The following is a 16,630-nucleotide window of genomic DNA, read 5'->3' on the forward strand; positions in this document are numbered from 1 at the left end:
TAAGTCCCGCCCCATTCCACCCCAGCCTCATCCCCCAAACTCTTCCCGTGCCCAAATCTGTGTCGGGAGCGCATCTGGCATGCGCAGGTGTGATACATCATTGCACCACCAGGTTGCATCCGTGCATATGCAGATGTCCTCTGGACATGGTCCTGAGTTTCGAAGCTTTTCAAAACCCGGACAAAGTGCCAGGTTTTGAAAAGCCGTCCAGATGCCTGGACAGTCCTTTAAAAAGAGACATGTCCAGTAAATCCGGACATCTGGTAACCCATCTTGGTGGGAGTGCTGGCAACTCAACGCCCTCCATTAGAGAATGACACGGTGACAAAATTGATCACCGTGGGAAATAATCCCATGTCATTTTCTAGTGTCTATTTCAACCTCAGTCCTTCTACACCAGCATTCTTCAAAGCAAAGGTTGAGGGTCAGTGGTTGTGGCCATTCATACTCTGATTCTTATGTGAGCCAAGAGATAATGAAGCCATTGTGACATCACTGATGTGATTGGCTCTTAGGCTCTGGTGGAATGAGGCATTATAACATCACAATATCTGCTCTGGATACCAGAGACTGTCATTCTTTAGTGTCTGTTTCAACCTCAGTCCTTCTACACCAGCATTCTTCAAAGCAAAGCTTGCGGGTCAGTGGTTGTGCCCAATTATACTCTGATTCTTCCCTCTCTCCTTAAAGAATGACATGAAGATGGTTTCCCGCAGTTATCTGCGGGGACGGGAACGGTGATGAATTTTGTCACTGTGTCATTCTCTACCCTCCATGCCACACTCGCACCCTCCCCGTACTTCTTTAAATCTTCACCAACGTGAGCAGCTTTTTCGGCCTGCTGCTCGTGCTGGCCTGGCTCCCTCTGAAATCACTGGCTATGGTTCAGCCAATGATCTGAAATATTGTCAAAACATAGAATTTCATTTCTGCAAATTGGCACTTAACAAAATAAGATAAAACTCTTTTCAGCTACAGTGGCAAAATAACGTTCAGAATTTAGGAAGTTGGTTGGTTGGGCTGAGAACCTTTCAGCACCCCCTCATAAAGCCCTGCATGGAACTCTTTCTCTGATTCATGCATTTCTTTTGTCTTGCCCAGCGGCGTCGTGAGGGAGAGAGGCGCCCAGGATGGTGGTGCCCTTCCCCTATTCTCAGTCCCACCCCGCTCCTTCCCTGCCCCCCTGCTGCACATGTGCGCACGCCCCTTCACTTCCCCCGTACCTCTTTAATTTTACTGGCGCGAGCAGCATCACCAGCTTGCTGCCTGCGTCGGACTGGATCTCCCTCTGGCATAACCTGGAAGTGACATCAGAGCGAGAGCCGACGCTGGAGTGAGCAGCAGGCTGGAGTTGCTGCTGGCATCGGCGAAGAACTAGAGGTATGGTGGGGGAAGTGAAGGTGCGCATGAAGGGGGTGGGGGTGGGGAAAGGAGTGGGAAGGACTAGGAGCGGAGAGGAGAAGTTGTGTCGGCACCTCCACCAAGATGGTACCTGGTGCGGACAGCCTCCCCCCCTTTACTAAGCCACTGGTCCCGCCCATGCCTTGCCCAAACCACAGAACCTAGAAAGGTCTACGAAGTATGGATCGCCTTATGTAAATATCAGCTTTCTGAAATGTATACAATATACACATGTAAATGGTTGTTTTTATCCACAATAAACCATATAGCATTATCTATAGATTAACTAATTGAAATACTTACCAATGCAATGTTCTCCTCGTTTTTGATAGCCCTGAGCACATTGGCATCGGAAAGATCCTCTTAAATTGATGCATATTTGATCTTGCCTACAATTATTGTTTCCAGTTGCACATTCATCTATATCTTTACAAAAAAAAAAAAAAACCAAGGGAAAAACATTAGATTCAATTGAAGCAATTACATTTCTTCTGCATTGTTTTCTAATTCCAGCACATTATTTATTCATATACAAGCCATGCTTCAAAGAAAAGATATCACAAATCATAGACTTACTTAAAATAGCCTAAATCCCATGAATGATGTTTTCCTGCTATGGGAAGAATTTTTAGTACCTTAAACTGAAATATTAGCTTCTTTCTTTCCACTCCATTTGCCAGAAGATAAGAGCTGAACACATTAGAGGAAAGCATTGTTTGGATGCAAAGCCCCATAAATCCCTATTAGAACAGTTTTGGGACTACTAACAACATTCGTTTATGCTTGTAGAAATCAAGAAAATGTAGCTGGAGCAAAACTTCTTGTGACCCCCCCCCCCCTGGAAAATGCCTTTGCAGTAAGAAGCAGAGGGTTGTGCATTTTCCAGGGTATCACTGAGTTTGAAGAGAGAATTCTGAGTCTTTGCTGATCCCTTCTACTCCTGCAAAAAGTCCTGACTACTGAAGGAGACACCTGTCATACCCAATAACAACTAAAGAAACAAAAGGAAAGGAGGCTAAGCCGCTCTCAGACTTGGTTGATCCTTATTTCACCTGCCAAGTCTGAAGGGGACGCTCTACTGGCTGGAGTATTGGGAAAGAGAGGAAATATCTGTGAGTGATGAACTGATTTGTACCTAATGACTGCCACCTGTGAGTATGTAAATAGTTGACTAATGTTATCTTCAAGCAAGTCAATAAACCATTCAATTTGTTCCATTCAATTTGTTCCAGTTTACCTCTTGGTTCCTGCTTGTTTCTTCATCCCAAGGGGCAGGGGAGACTGAGTGAGTGATTGGAGCACCAGGATCTGTATTTCCTCCGGCCTACCGGATTTATCCGGCCCTGGCCTGGATCCAAGCTCATGTAAGAATTGTGAGTGACAGTGACAAGAAAGTGGAATGGATTAATTTTCTTTAACTTTTTATGAGCTCTGGTGAGTGGCTGACCCAACCCCAAAGAGCTGGCCAGAGCCCGCCGTGTGGAGGCACAGGCAGGTGGGGCACTGGGGCTACATTCTGCTTTTCTTCATGAAATAATACCACAATTTTTTAACCATATTACTCTGTTTTTTTTAAACTTTGGGAACAAGTAGGATAAATTAGCCTGTTAACTCCATCCCCCCCCCCATTTATTTTATGCAGATAAAACTACAAGACACACAAATTTAGCTAGTCAGAAAAAGAATGGGGATAGAGGTGTTCCCATGGTGAGATTTTCATTTACCCAGTTAGTATGGCTTTTCAGTGCTTACAGCCTCTATTTAACTTCTTATCTGTTGTCATATAACCTGTAGGGGCTGAACCTAGCCAGACACATTTGGCCTGACTAGATTTGAGAATGAAAAACACAAGAATTGTCATATTATATCAAACCAAAGGTCCAGTAAAAGTCCAGCACCCTGTTTCCAACAGTGGCCAATCCAGGTCAAAAGTGCCTGGTAGAGAGGATCCTGAGGAATCATTGTCTTATTATGTACACCCATGGAGCTCAACATTCTCTGTGGCCTACAATATCACATGCATACATTTTGCACAAAACCATATACAAGCATATCAAATATAAAAGTAGCAATTGTAAAATCCAGCCGAATCAACATATATTTCAGCAAATGTCTTCAAATTCCTTTCAAAGCCTTTTAGAGCACAACACTACTGCAGATGGCCAGGCAAAGAATTTCATAGGTTGTGGTACTACAATTTTTAAAATTGATTTCCTTATTTTGAATGTAAACCACTCAGACATTTGTGAGCGGTATATTATGATTTGAATAAACTTGAATTGTCTGAGGCTTCCATTCAATTAACCCTTATTTCTGTAAACAGTGCTATCAGCCTAATGACTGTAGTTCTTTGAACAACTTTCTTAACAACTTGAAGTAAAGAGTAAACACTCACAGTTTGATGATTTCAAGACAGTTCAACTTTGTTTACATAATTTTCTCACTCTACAAGCAAGCCCTAACCAAGCGGAAGCTGGTAGTGTATCTTCACACCTTGTGGGGAATAACACTGTGCTTCAAATTTAGAGAGTGAACCTAAGCTGTATTAGGCTATCAGAAATAAAGGGTGAAAACCTGGTGAGAGGACAATGCTAGACCCATGTTTTCATGTAGCCATGTGGTCTCACAAAATGATACTGTTCTGTCCCAGACTGAAGAAGAAGGCGGGCTCCAGTCATACCCTCTGGGAGTAGCTAGGCACTCTGGGCGATTGAGTCCATAGACCACACTTTGTTTACACATCTTAGAACAAACACTCTATACTTATACAAGAACCTGAGAAACTGCCAACATGAAATAGGGGCAGAACAACAGAGATCTGTTTTACATATACGTAGAGATCAGAATTGAGATATCCAGGTTAGTTCATGCTTAATTCCAGCAGTATTTTAGAAGAGAATCTGCTGATGCAGATTAAAGGAGGCAATGAAAAAAAAGGAGTGGGAAGTTGTAGAAAGGACTGGAGTTCTTTTTTTGACCTTAAAAAAGAGTTTGAAAGGAAGACACATTTTGAGTCATTTGGAGGTGATTGCAGCAGTGGAGCAGTATTTCAGCGACCAGACATCAGAGAATATTTTGGAATGGTTATAGAAACTTCAAACACGATGTGCCAAGTGTGTTGAACTTAGGGGTGAATATGTGGAATAACTTGTAAGTTTCATGGCTCCACATCATTCCCTTCTTGGTTGGGCTGAGAACTTTTCATCACCTCCTTGTACATGTCTAATTAAGAACATAAGAATAGCCTTACTGGGTCAAACCAATGGTCCATCTAGCCCAGTATCCTGTCTTAATGGAGACCAATCCAAGTCACAAGTACCTGGCATAAATCCAAATAGTGAGGCTGCAATTTTAACTTGCTTTCATCGGGGAAGTGGAAATGATCCACACAGGATTAAGGAGAATGACTTATACTATATGTACAACTGTAGCCAAAATGAACCCTTTTAAAAAACCCATGTGTGCCTTTGAGCTAGTATAAAAACCAACATAGACATGGGGAATTCATGTAGGACCTGTTTTAGACATGCTGAGGCCCAGGGCAGAAATTAAGGAGGGAGGGTGTCCCTGATCCCCTCTCCTCTCTGCACCCTCCCCCTGAAATATATACCTCCCATTACTACCACATATAAAAAAAACTTTAAATGACTTCTTCACACACAAAACACAGACAGATCTTTACTAAATACAGAAAAAGATACCACAAATAGAAATTGAACTGGGAACCCCAAGAAATTAAACTCAGCAAATATTGCAATTCTGGAGAAATAAAAACTAATTTGCACTTCTTTCTGAACTGAACACAAAGGATCCCAGGCCCAGGTCCACCAAAAATTAGCAAACCTCCCTTGCTGATGGTGGAGATCCCAAAACCCTGCCAGCTGAAAACCACTTCTGGTCTGAAAGCTAGAAATCTCCAAGCTCTGCAGCTAGCGGTAGTGCCTCTGAGCTGCCTCCAACTGCAAAGCTTGAGGAGTTCTGGCTGCTAGTCTAGAGGAAAAGGTCTCAGCTGGCAGGGCTTCGGGAAACCCACCAACTTAGGTATTTATATATTGGGTAGAAGGCATGGGGTATGATTAAGGTGACCATACGTCCCGTTTTCAACGGGACAGTCCCGTTTTGGGACCGACTGTCCCGTTGTCCCGACGAACCTCTTCGGGACACCTGAAATGTCCCGTTTTCTGCCATTGCCACCATTGCGATTTTAAAGCCGCGATCCTGCTGCCCTGTGCGTCCCGGCTCCAAACCCGCTACCATGGCGATCCTGCCCCTGATCCTGCCGATTCGCCGCTCTGCCTCGTTCCGCCCCTTGGAGCAGCACTCTCTTTTGCAAGTGGCTGGCCCAGAAACTGTCTCTCCGACGTCAGAGTTCACGTCAGAGAGACGCTTGTGGGTCAGCCACGTGTAGGTTAGCTGGCTCGTTGTCTTCTGCCGAGCCGATCTGTGCCAGCCCATCCATCCTGTGCCAAACCACCATTGGCCATTGCAGGGAGTGCTGTGAGCATGAACAATTGAAAGAGGACCAGCAGCAGCAGTTAAAAAAGTAAGTAAAGGCTGGGGACATGCTGGAAAGCTGAGCAGGGAGGGGCAGAAGGCCTAGATGACTTTTTTTTTTCATATGGTGGTGGAGATGGAACATAGGGTGTGGTGATAGGAAGAAAATCTAGTACCCACTGTGGTATGCAACCTATGCCTGCCAGCAGTGTCCCCAGAGCAGATACACACTTGAACCAGACACACAGAATACAGCACAGTTTAAACTTCATTTGAATGGGTTTGAGGGTGTTCCCATCCAAACCTCTAGAGGGAGCAAGAACTCAGAAAGTCCGGTCCTCGAGATCTACTGGCAGGCCAGGTTTTCAGGATATCCACAATGAACATGCATGAGAGAGATTTGCATACCAATAAGGCAGTGCAGGCAAATCTCTCTCATGCATGTTCATTGTGGATATCCTGAAAACCTGGCCTGCCAGCAGATCTCGAGGACCGGACTTGGGTAGCCCTGCTCTAGAACTTTCCCCTGCAATCACAAAGGGGGAAGTAGAGTTACTAGAGAAACTTCTACACTTGAGGATTTGGGGGTGTGGCTGTGCTTTTTTACACCAGAAGGCAGAGCAGCTAGAGGGAAGGAATGTCAAACAGCTCAGGACTGAGGGTTCTGAATGGGAGTGAGGAGCCGGAGGCCATGGACCTAATGGAGGCTGAACCAGAGAACCAGATGGTTCAAACTATGGAAGCATAGCCACATGGTGAATTGCTACGTTAGGAGCATCAAATGGAAGTGTGCTGTAATACTAGAGGCAAGTGAAATAATGCCTTATTTTTGAAGTTTTTATTGTTAATTGTGACTTGTGATTTGAAGCTATAGTATTATGATAAGTGGTATACAAATTTTTAAATAAATTTGAAACTTCTGGCCAGAGTCTGCCCAGATACATGCCCACCTGTAAAATGCACTTTTTTTTTTAGACATATTTTATTGAGATAAAACAGAAAACCATACATGTAGATTGACCCTGGTTCAGAATACAGCAGTAAGAATGATTTATGGTCTGAGGAAGTATGACTACGTAATCCCCTATTACTGTGAGCTGCGTTGGCTTCCTATCGAGGCCCGGGTGATCTTTAAGTTAGGATGCTTTGCTTTTGGTGTTGCTCCATTATATCTTGCCAACAGATTTGTTATTGTGGCACATAAGAATAGTAGAAAATCTCATGCCCTATTTACATTCCCTTCAGCCAAGGGCTATAAAAGTAAGAAACATCATGGGCATTTTCTTTCCTACCAAGCAGCTTATTATGACAAAGATTTCCATCCATTATTAATTAGATCCATGTCTTATGAACATTTTAGAAAACTGTTGAAAACTTTTCTTTTTTCCTAAATTTCTGATCAACTAGATTTCTGTATATTATATTATTCCTATATAGCATAATCTTTTGCTAACCACATTGAACTCATGGGTATGTGGTCTTAAAATCTGCTATTATGTTATGTTATCAACAGTGTCCAAGAATAAAGTATAATGGTTGCAACGTGCACAGAATACACCAAAGCCAACAGTTTTATATTTTCTCCCCCCTTCCCCCTCCTCCCACCCCCTTCCCATCCCCTAATAGCCAAAAACATTCTAGTTTGCTCTGGTAATGAATGATAGACAACGTGTCTTGGTTATAGGTTTAGTAATCTTCGGGCAAAATCCACTTTATGTAAAATAACATGCATATTTATAGAATAGTGCATAGGTATGTATCCAGCATATACGCATACATATGTTAGTATTCTGAACATTTACCTAGTGCATAAATATTAGGATCAACTTTATAGAATTGGTAAAAAGGCTTCTAAAATTAGTAGCAGTGATGTGGAATATTTTCTTTCTAAAGATCTAGCTACTTACCTTTCCGAGTACCTAGGTTGTTTGAAAGCACAGTTCTTCCAAGTTAGCCAGTCCCAGAAAGATAGACTAATCAGTAAAAATAGAATATTTCTGTTATCCACAAAGAATGCCTATCTGATGTTTCTAAAACACATGTACAAGAATGACGAATTGGGACATAGCCATAATAAAATCTGCAATCATTTTAGGCAAAGGATTATAAAGCTATTAATACGTAAAATCTATTTGGTGAAAATTAAATGGACAACATTAAACAATAAAGAGGATATTCTGGAATTATTTTTGGAACAAAAATACGTAAACTTTGTAGGATTTACCTTCTCTTAAAAGTAATCCCTCAGTATGAGGCTCTTCCTTTATATAACTTTAAAGTAAAGAGCAAAACTCAAATTTATCCAATACGCTATCTATAATTCTGCCGGCATTATTAAAATATGTTGATCCTTTTGGGATTAAAGACCTTTAAACCTTTTTCCTACTGCTATAATCCATAGATTAAACATGTAAAATGTCAGAGTTTGATATTCAAAAGCACTTATGAAACATTTTTTTCCCCCTTTTATTATGTGCACTTTGGTTAAGAATCTGGCTTTGCTGAAGATTGCTTCTATGCAGCATTCTGATTATCAAAATAAATGATAATTTGTTGGGTTTGTTTTCCACTTAACAATTTGATTTTGTATCCCAGAATATAACTCATTGTAACTTGGAAGCAGTTCATGCCATGAAAGGATTCTGTTATTTTGGCAATCTGCCCATGGTTGGGGCTAGATAAACAAATTCCTTTACACTTGTGGTTTCTAGTTTATAAATCTGATCTGAACTTGCAGTTTGGAAAAGCACTGGGGATGTTCACACACTACCAGTGGCAGATTCTGGGTGGTGCATTGGAAAAAGTGATAGATTTCTCTGCCTGCCAAATGAAAACAATTTGACTTCAACGTTTCATCAAAAATGAACACTCACCCATTTGAATTAGTCCTCCATGCCTGCTTTCTTTTCCCCCCAAATGTCCAAATAGTTTTTTTAAATATTTCTTTAGGCTTTAAATAGTTCTTTAGGCTGTTTAAATAGTTCTTCAGTTTTTTTAAATATTTCTTATTTCGATAGCCTAAACAGTAATTATGTCTTATGCTGTCCTCCTCCATACATGTATTTTTGAATGTTATTAGGCCTGAGGCTGACTTGCTCGACAAGGTTACCGTTTCTAGATCATTGTTGCCTGACTCAGCTATCAGATGAGAGTATTTCGGTCAGATATCTGAGGTTTCTTATCAGGCATTCAAACAGATATTTCAAATATAAAGCAAAGAGGACTTAGTTTACCTTAACTTCTATTAGTATGTCAGTGTTGAAATGTATCACGAGCCTAAGCATACGGTTACTGGGGCAACCGATTTACCCCCCCCTCTCCACCCCATCTGCCACCGCTGCCACCGCCACTGTTCTTCTTCTTATCTCCCTGCTGCTGCTGGTAATCACTGCCCAGAAGCCTTCTTCCCGACGTCAATTCTGACGTCGGAGAGGACGTTCTGGGCCAGCCAGGCAGCGATTGGCTGGCCCAGAACGTCCGGGAAGAAGGCTTCTGGGCAGCGATTGCCAGCAGCAGCAGGCAGGTAAGAAGGAGAGTAGCGGGGGGGGGGGGGGGGGCGCTGGAGGGAGGCCTTTTTTTTTTTGCAGCAGGTTGGGGAGGAGGCAGGCAGGCAGGCTGGCTTTGGGGGTGGGGGTGGGACAAAGTCTGGAAGGCAGTGAGGGGGACATGGGAAGGAGATGCTGGGGGCACTAAGGAATGAGGCATTGGGGGCCCTAAGGACGTGGTAATGAGGCACTGGGGGCACTAAGGATATGGGAAGGAGGTACTGGGGCACTAAGGAAGGAGGCACTAAGGACATGGGAATGAGGCACTGAGGGCACTAAGGACATGGGAAGGAGGCACTGAGAGTCCTAAGGACGTGGGAATGAGGCACTGGGGGCACTAAGGATATGGGAAGGAAGCACTGGGGGCACTAAAGACATGGGAAGGAAGGAGGGAGGGAATAGAAAGGGACAATTGTTGGGCCTGAGTGCAGAAAGAAATGAAAGAAAGGATACACAGTGAGAAGGAAACACAACCAGAGACTCATGAAATCACCAGACAGCAAAGGTAGGAAAAATTATTTTATTTTCTATTTAGTGATCAAAATGTGTCAGTTTTGAGAATTTATATCTGCTGTCTATATTTTGCACTATATTTGTCTATTTTTGTATAGTTACTGAGGGGACATTGCATAATTTAAAGTCATCTGCCTTGACATCTTTGAAACCCCCCCAAATATAAATGATAATTAACATTTTCTCTGCATATAGTGTGCTTTGTAATTTTTTAAAATTTAATGGTTACCATTATGATATAATAAGATATTGGTGTGTACATTAAAAATGAATGGAAGAAATTGGGGGCGGGGCTAGGGTGGAATTGGGGGCAGGGCTAAGGCGGGATTGGGGTGGAGCTAGGGCGGGATTGGGGGCGGGACTGAATATTAATAGATGTCCCGTTTTGATGAAAAAAATAAATGGTCACGTTACTCATGCAGAACGTGAGGAATTGTGTGTCAGGTCCAGAGCAGTGAAGGAAGGATTGCTTGAGAGGATTTCATGCCCTTTTATGTGATTTAAAAGCTTCATTTTTAAAATTCTGCAGCCAGAACCAGTATCTGCAACTTTAAAAGACAGACAGGAAGTAACTGCAATAATGTCTGAACATAAATAGAATTGCTAGCACACATCTATGGTTATTGTCCTGCATAGAGATACCAGCCTCATAAAAAGACATTTTTGCACAGAACAACAGCTGCAGATATGTGCTAGCACTTTCATTTGTTTTTAACATGCACACAAGAAGCCACACTTACCACTGAACTTTTGTGTGCATGTGTTCAGCAGATTTTCCCTAATAGTTCGACAAGTTCTGCACGCATAGTACAGTTTGAAGTTTGCAGTAGAAAAAATGCACTCGGCCAAATAGTATGCACTGAAGTAAGGGGTTATAGGGGTGCATCTATTTCCCAGAACTGCAAGCTTACAGTTATAACATTATCAGTGTTGTATGCTGTCCGCTGGAGTTTGCAGGCAGCTCTGACCTTCAGAAATGCATAGACAGTTTGGCAGTTGGAGTAAAAACAATAGGTGCTAATGGATAACATCTAGAGAATGTGAACTTGTGACCTAGAGACTCTGAAAAAGGCTTATGCATCTGGTCTCCATGGGAACCAAAGCCTCACGCAGACAAGTAGGCACTTCTGAAACTGTCAGAAATCCAGAACAGGAGCTCCAGCAGTTTCAAGAAGACTAAGTAAACTCTATAGAGAAGCCAAACCATCTCTTGGTCTTCTCTGAAGGTGGTCTCAGTTTTGTTACCTCTCTTCAGAGGAGATATAAGGACTGGATTTGGGCGGGAGCTTTATCTTTTGGGCAGAGCCTACCAACTAAGCAGTGCAAAGTCTGATTAAGAGGTTTGGCTTCTGTTAGTCAGAGCCCACCTTTAATCACTGAAACTGGAGTTGGGAAATTAGAGAATAACATCTTGGAGTGAAGGAGAAGGAGAATCTGTACATAGTTGGACTGTGTTCTGAAAGCAACTATTCCCTGCCTCCTTCTGGTTTCAAGAGGAAGTTGGATTTTGGTTTTTGGATTTTACATCCTGGTGTGGTCTGCATTATTCAAGGAGAGAGGAGTGTCTGGTGCTTGCTTGCTGTAGGATCTTAAACTGGTTCCAGCTCTGGTCCTAACAAATAAAATAAACTGTGTGTGCCCTTTCTCAACATCCAGGTAAGCAAGGGGTTACATTGTGCATGACACTAGGACATGGCTTTCTGCAACATCCCCTCTGAAAGGATAAGCACAAGTTTGAATGGAGGTTGTTGCTAGTGCTCCTTGCTGACTTTATGCTGTGGAAGTCATAATGGCTTAGTTTCATTGTGGAAAGTGAATAAATTATAAAAGTGGAGCAAGTTGTTCTATCTTGTACATTAGCTCAGGTCCACAAAAATGCACAAAAGTATCTTGCAAAGAATCAGACATGAAAAAGTTTCATAAATTTTGCCCTTACGTAAGTTTAAAATTTGTTCTCCAATTGGATAAACACAGGTGTGAGGGCCTTGTGATAGAAACACTAGGGCCTAGGGCAGAAATTTGGGAGGAGGCCCCAAAGTATTTTTGTAAGCAGTGCCTTCTTCAGCTTTGGGTAGTTTTGGGGCTCCCTGTGGCATGAGGGATCAGGCCAATTTCTCTGGCTGCACACCTGTAACACTGGGCCTACATATGGGGAAGTGATGTTCTAACCCCTCCGTGCTGCTGTTGGCTACAAATCTCTACTTAAGATTCACCTTTTAAAACTTCATGTTTCCCTGCTACACCATACCTACTGTTATGCTCATTCCCTCTTCTTTTCAAAGCACAAATCATTTTTAATTAAAAAACAAACAAACAACGCTAGTCTAAGATATGAATTCATTGCTGTATTTTAAACAAGAATGGATATTGGTATAATACAATGGTACAAAGTATTTTCATTATATAGAGGTTAAAGCTGCACTTTGCTTATAGAAATATTAGATGTTTTCTGTTAGTTTCTGTGCAGTTCTATATTTATTAGGGATTAGATATTATAACCGTTCCAAGCTGCCTTCTGACTCTGGTCTCTTGTGACTTGGATTAATTCTTAGTTTTCTTGCTGTGACAGAGAGAAATCCTAGCCAACTTCTTTTTGGCTCCAATTTCAATGACTCAGTGAGCTGGGATCATAGGTCATCCCAAGTAAGGCTTACACTTTACTACTGACTGCTGAAAAGAAAAGTTGCAAGGAGGGTTGTAAGCAGATGTGTACCTTGTGTGCAGAGGTTATGGAAACTAAGTCAGAACTGTGCTGGGTCAGTGGTAAAGGCACAGGTGGAGGGGTGAAAAAGACAGTGTAGTTCATAGAGAGGATCTGGTCTTGGTTAACATACATAAATTAATTTGGCTAACTACCCACAATGCCTTAGAGAGAAACAAGGAAAATTTGGAAAAAGGGGAAGGGATCTGGAATTAGCTTAGGCCTTTCTTTGTAGTACAAAATTAGTTACATTCAGACATAGTAGTTAATTTCCTGTCCCCTATAGGGCTAACAATCTAATTTGCACTTGAGTCAATCGAAGGTTAAGTGACTTGGCCAAGATGGTTTTAGTTAGGGTTACCATATTTTTCTCCAGGAAACCCCAGAAATATGACCCCCGCCCCATTCCGCCTCTAGCACCACCATGTTCTGCCTCACCCTCACAAAGCCTCCTCTTCTTCCAGATGAGCTCTAGCCACATTTGCAGGGCCTGGAGCAGGTGCGAATGTGTGTGATGGCATCTGTGCATGCTCAGAGGCCCTCCACATGCGGCCGGAGCTCGTCGGGGTTTTCTAAAATCTGGACAAATGCCAGGTTTTGGAAAATCTGTCTGGGAGCCTGGACAGTCCTCTAAAAAGAGCTGTAGACCAGGGCTGTAGACCAAGGCTGCCCAAGTCTGGTCCTCGAGATCTACTGGCAGGCCAGGTTTTCAGGATATCCACAATGAATATGCATGAGAGAGATTTGCCTGCACTGCCTTCTTGGTATGCAAATCTCTCTCATGCATGTTCATTGTGGATATCCTGAAAACCTGGCCTGCCAGTAGATCTCGAGAACTGGACTTGGGCAGCCCTGCTGTAGACAATTATCTGGGAGCAAAAACTTGAAATGAATTACCAGTTACAATTAGATCTTCAATCTAACTACACTACCTTTCAAAAAAGGATTAAAATCTACCTGTGGAAAAATGGTCCCCACGATAATCCTAACAACCCTAACCTCTAAAGTGGACTGGCACCTGCTCAATTCTCATGTAATCCAATTTGAACCAAATCCTGGACTAGTAACTATAGTATGTCTGCTTACTCTATATGTAATCCACTTTTAATCTTTGACTATTTACTCTTTATATAATTTGCTCAAATCTACTGTTGAACTAATTCACTATGCCTGTTTACACTTCATGCAATCTGCTTTGACTTTGCAAGGAATAAAGCGGAATATAAATCATCTTTAGCATTGCATAGCATAGATTTGCTAAGCTTATCTACCTAAAGGGGTAAATCACGAGATAAAGGGTCAACTGGGGAGACTGCCATCATCTGCTATCTCTTCTTCCTATTCAGGTATAGCAGCACTATATATTGTTTCTTTATCACTCCCTTCTCCTTCCTTCACGTTACACTCTTAAGAATGTCAACATCCTGGTTGCTGTTCTTTCCTTTCTTCCCAGTGATTCCTCTCCCTATTTTTTGTCCCCTTTCCTCATTTATCTCTGCAAATATGTGTGACTAGCAAGAATGGATTCTTACCAATGTAGCATAGCTCACAAATTGTTAACACTCTGGTTTTAATTCAAAACTCCCCCAAACAGTCTTGTTTTTTCAAAGATTAGAAGAACCTTCCAAATGTGACTACCTTGATAATTGGGGCCAGTATTCAAACAAATGAATCATGTTAATGATAGCCAATGGTATTTTGTGTGTCTAAGTGCTTTTTAAATGAGCCCCACAAGCAGGGTCGCCATCAGGGCAGTACTACCAGTCCTGCATTCAGGGGCCCGGAGCTGACAGGGGGCCCGGGCTCCCCCAGGGTCCTAGGCAGTGTTCTAAAGCAGGGGCGCCAGTAGCTCGCCAAGGCAAAGTGAGTCGATCACCCAGGACTCACTTTGTCTTGGCGATCTAATCTATCGGGCCGATTAGTCTTCCTCTCCCCGACGTCAATTCTGCAGTCGGAGAGGAAGTTCGGGCCAGCCAATCGCTGCCTGGCTGGGCGGAACTTCCTCTCCGACGGCAGAATTGATGTCGGGGAAAGGAAGACTGATCGGCCCGAAGCAGGGACAGCATGCGTTGGCGTTGGCGTCGGCTTTGGGGCCTGTTATCCATTGGTGGGTCCTGTTCCCCGATGGCAGCGGCAGTGGCAGTGGCTTGGGGAACGGCAGGGAGAAAGAAAGAAAGGGGGCAGGCAGGGAAACAGAAGGAAAGAAGAGAAACAGAAAAAAAGAAAGAAAGGTCAGGGAGAGGAAGAAAAAGTTGGGGGAGGGAATGAGGTGTGGAGGAGAGAAAGCATACAGGCTGATAGAAGGGAAGAAAGATTGGATGCAGTCAGAAGAAGAAAGTGCAACCAAAGACTCATGGAATCACCAGACAAGGTAGGAAAAATGATTTTATTTTAAATTTAGCAAAGTGGAGGCAGTATTACCACAGTTTTCAAAGGAATTTGCCCAAATAACTTAATAGTTAACTGGGTAAATTCCCAGAGTTGAAAACTTCCCTTCACTTACTATGCACAGTTCTGAATTTATATCTGCTGTCTATATTTTACAATATGGTCCCCTTTTACTAAACCGCAATAGTGTTTTTTAGCGCAGGGAGCCTATGAGTGTCAAGAGCAGCGCTGGGCATTCAGCGCAGCTCCCTGCGCTAAAAACTGCTATTGTGGTTTAATAAAAAGGATGGAGGGTATATTTGTCTATTTTTGTATGATTGTTACTGAGGTGACAATGCATAGAGTCATCTGCCTTGACCTCTTTGAAAAAAACCCAGAATAGGAATGATAATTAACATTTTCTCAGCGTATAGTGTGCTTTGTGTTTTTTTAATTTTATTGTTGGTAGATCATTTTGACTTGGTCATTTTAAAGTAGCTCACAAGCTCAAAACGTTTGGGCACCTCTGAGCTAGAGCGTTGAAACTGTTTTATCCCCCCTTTTACAAAACTGTGGAGCGTTTTTTAGTGCCAGCCGTGGTGGTAGCAGCTCTGATGCTCAGAATTCTATGGCTAAAATCCACACTACAGTTTTGTAAAAGAGTGAGGGGTTAGTTTGTGATGACATATTCCATACTAGGCGAAGGTGTTTTCTGTGTGTTCGAAAGACATGGTTTTCTGTTAGGATTGACGGTGTAGGATTGATTGGTCTGGCTTGTTTAGTTTTACAATATGTAAGATGCTGCCTTTTCCTAGGTACTCATGTGTGACGTGTGGTTTGTTACTAAAAATCAGGTTTTTCTTACAGATGGGTTGGGGGCAAAAAATGATGGGCCCCGGGTATTACATATGCTACGTATGCCACTGTATGTAAAGATACCAGAAAGCTGGCGTAGCAAAAACTTTAAGTAAATTGTTATTCTTCTAAGTTTTGAGTATTTAACCCTCCCACAATCTCACGGGCACTCGTTTCAAGTTTATTGAGATTTTGATTTAAACGCAATATCAAACATTTTCAATGCGTATAACAAAAATAAATTTGGGGAAATAAATAAAACCATTTGAACAATAAACATACAAACATATACATAGATGATTAAAATTACATAAGGAGTACAAGGATAAACTACATTTGTTTAAAAATGCGTTCTCCGCGCCTGCTCATAAATTTGTTGACTGGAAGGATCCAGCAATGTGGCCAGATGCCATTCAGGACAAAGACAGAGAAAGAATTGTGTAATTTGGATTAATGATGGAAGATGATTTAAAGCAAATGGCACAGTCTATGAGTAAAGATCTTGACGGACGTTCTTTTTTTTAATATCTCCTCTATGCCAAATCACCCAATGGACGTGAGAAGATTTTACGGGACTGACTTAGGTGGAGAATTAGCAGAAAAGTATGTGTGTATTCAGCCCATGGAAGAAGGGGGGTATCGGGGGGGGGGGGGAAGGGGTGCGTGGGGGGCCCAATAGGATTGCTCAGTAAGGGGCCAGAAATTTCTGATGGCGGCCCTGCCCACAAGTTAACTAGATACCTTTAAACACATA

General features: G+C 42.4%; 1 protein-coding gene across 2 annotated transcripts in view; it reads right to left on the reverse strand.

The window, feature by feature from the left end:
- EFEMP1 (EGF containing fibulin extracellular matrix protein 1) overlaps positions 1–16,630 on the reverse strand; it is a 139,325-nt gene that overhangs the window by 72,331 nt on the left and 50,364 nt on the right. For both annotated transcript variants that reach the window (XM_033937882.1, XM_033937883.1), the window contains exon 5: positions 1,705–1,827. In XM_033937882.1, coding sequence (XP_033793773.1) covers positions 1,705–1,827 — 123 coding nt within the window. The remainder of the gene's footprint in view (positions 1–1,704; positions 1,828–16,630) is intronic.

Source organism: Geotrypetes seraphini, chromosome 3 (genome assembly GCF_902459505.1).
Source record: "Geotrypetes seraphini chromosome 3, aGeoSer1.1, whole genome shotgun sequence".
NCBI lineage: Eukaryota > Metazoa > Chordata > Amphibia > Gymnophiona > Dermophiidae > Geotrypetes > Geotrypetes seraphini.